At 38.5% G+C, this 2651-nt stretch overlaps 1 protein-coding gene and 1 long non-coding RNA gene across 2 annotated transcripts in view; one reads left to right on the top strand and one right to left on the bottom strand.

The window, feature by feature from the left end:
• The window catches only part of trim55b (tripartite motif containing 55b), a 7127-nt gene extending 5665 nt beyond the window's left edge, over nt 1-1462 (bottom strand). Inside the window, exons 1-2 of the mRNA XM_032504482.1 lie at nt 1006-1462; nt 279-448 (exon numbers count right to left, since the gene is read on the bottom strand). Coding sequence (XP_032360373.1) covers nt 279-448; nt 1006-1134 — 299 coding nt within the window. The 5' untranslated portion in view covers nt 1135-1462. The remainder of the gene's footprint in view (nt 1-278; nt 449-1005) is intronic.
• Nucleotides 1463-1897: 435 nt separating this feature from the next.
• LOC116672593 (uncharacterized) overlaps nt 1898-2651 on the top strand; it is a 5446-nt gene continuing 4692 nt past the window's right edge. Inside the window, exon 1 of the long non-coding RNA XR_004327597.1 lies at nt 1898-2271. This is a non-coding gene — a long non-coding RNA (uncharacterized LOC116672593). The remainder of the gene's footprint in view (nt 2272-2651) is intronic.

Genomic DNA, 2651 nt, shown 5'->3' with positions numbered 1-2651 from the left:
TCTATCTATCTATCTATCTATCTATCTATCTATCTATCTATCTATCTATCATGTGATTACAGTAGACATACAATAAACAATTAAAATTAAAGAAAAATTACAAACTAAAAAATATGAATCAATTATTGTAAGTCTATTTATCGATTTTGAATCGGTAGAGCTTGAATCAAGATTCGAATTCAAATCGATTTTTTTTGCACACCACTGCTATTTACTTATATTTTGTCTTCTAGCAAGAGAAACTGAAGAGATTGCATCAATGTGTCTCATCTGTTCACCTGCTGGACTCCTGTTTGAACATGTCAATGATGTTCTCAACCAACAGGTTCCTTTGCAGCCCGTAAACACCGTGCCTGTCCAGAACCACCTCATGTCTGCAGGACGGGCATCGGAAGCGGCCACCAGACGTCAACGAGCCACCTCTCGTTGGAAGGTATGGGTTTGAAGCCTGTAAATAATTCAGTAAACAGTTCAAACCTCAAATTTAGTATGATGGTTTTGATTGATAAATCAGTTTCATTTGCAAAAATAAATTAAATTGTTTCACTTAACAATTGTTTCCCTCATAATACAAAAGTGAAAACCCATCAAATAATATTAAACTGCCCTGCTATCTCTCCCTTATTGGTTGACTGGGGTTTTATTGAAAGGACTAAAACTTAACAATGAAATCAATTACATTTCCTAAGCTTTCAATGTGTTCTGATGCTGGTAATGATAAATTATAGTATTATTGTTTGTAAACACAGCCTTCCCTTAGTGATCAGTTGGGACACAAAGAATGCTGAATTGCTGTCTAAAACTCTCCAATTATATGTAATATCATATACATGTACTCTTTGTTGTCCTAACAGTTACTGGTTTGGCCTTTAATACATAACAAATATAGGGAAGTTCATAAAAACATAGGCTGTTAAATATAAAACAAAAACTGTGTTATTCAAGTGTACACATACATTCTCCTTAATGCTAAAAAATAATCAGTGGCTTTTTTCAGTTTCTTACCTGGAAAACATCATTGGCACATTTTCTACAGAGGTTGTGCTGACAGGGTAGGATGACGACAGGCTTTGTAAACATTTCCAGACATATGGGACAAATCAGCTGTTTCTCCAAGTTATCCATGGTATTCATTTCTGACAAACGCTTTTACCAAGACATACGACAATGCACGAATTAGTAAGGCCAGTAAAGCTGGTAAAGTTAAAAGGTCCTTCTCTGAAAGCAATCTCCAGTAGGAGAGTAGGCCTGCTGCTCTTGGCCTAGCGGGTGTGGGTTCCTATCGCGCTGGTGTCAGTTCTGTTTTTAGAAGCTATTGCTGTCACGTCAAAGGTTGCCATTTTTACCTTGCCCATATTTGAAACTGGGCTCGGGCAATACTGAACAGCTGCCTACTAAACTCTACATCCTCCTCTACACTGCTTTCAGAGGTGACTTGGTGCCTGTGCAGTGTATGTAAGCGAAGGTCTAACATGACATCTTGCTAGAACTAGTTAGTTACGTTGTTGCAAATCTGCGACAAAAAGATGTCGAGGCTAGGCTACTAGATAACTATGGGGTTAGCTCAGTAAAATGTAGCATCAGCAACATGGTCAAAATTAATTATATATTTTCCTTCGGTCACTAAGCACATGATTGATTTAATGATACATCCGTGTTTTAGTTCTCCTAACATAATCTTAATTTTAAACAATAAATATGAACAGACAAAGTTATATAGATGTGCTGAACTAAGACATAAACATCTTTTTAAAGTTTACAGCATGGTAAAGGTTACCCTCATGTTAATACTAACTCTTTAGCATGACGTTTATGCTAACTTTGTTTTAGATAACCGTTAGAGACGCGTTGTTGTAGATCCCACGTAACTTCTAGGCAAGCGCGAGAGCTAGAGAGCTCAAAGGCTGCGCTAGCCATCCGGACTCGGACGGGTACCCCATTTCTCACCCTGGATTTTATTGGGCATGACCTGCCTGCTCTCCTTCTGATTGGCTAGTAGTCGTTACCTTTGTCGGGATTGTTGGAAATGAGTCTGGATAAACCATAGACAGTTAAAGAAAGGCTAAACAGGAGGTATCGTTTTTAGATCAGTCTGAAAAAGAGTTAAAATAAGAATGTCAGGGTAAGCCAATCAGAGGCAGAATAAGGTAGAGTAGGGCGGGACATGCCTAACATACTAAAAATACTCGCATCCAAATATCCAAATAAGCGATATCGTACGAACTTCGAAGCAGCACGGCAGCTAGGGCTGATGCCCATGTTCATCAAAAGGTAAATAAACTTATAACAAGTGTTACCGAATTACAAACAACTGAAAGGGAACGGCATTTTCAACAACATTAAACAATATTATGTCGTCTGTTAAATTTGTAACGCTAGCGGTCAGCTAGCTATCACGAACGTCAGCATGCTTGCAAGCTAGCTAGCTAGTTCTTTGCACTTGGGCAGCCAGCTAAGCTAAAGCTAGCTTACCATCTATGAGATTTGTGGTTGTGTCCGACCTTTGTTGTATGCGTAACACTATCATTAAAGTTATTAGTAAATCAAAACAAAAAACACCACGGGCTATTCTGATTTACTTCATCACAGTGGTCCTCTGAAACAACGTGAAAAAGAGGCTTTGGAGAATGCGGGCATCGATCCCGCTACCT

This window comes from Etheostoma spectabile, chromosome 22 (genome assembly GCF_008692095.1).
Source record: "Etheostoma spectabile isolate EspeVRDwgs_2016 chromosome 22, UIUC_Espe_1.0, whole genome shotgun sequence".
Lineage (NCBI taxonomy): Eukaryota > Metazoa > Chordata > Actinopteri > Perciformes > Percidae > Etheostoma > Etheostoma spectabile.
The sequence above is the reverse complement of the archived record's forward strand: the minus strand, read 5'-3'. Positions and strand labels throughout refer to the sequence as shown.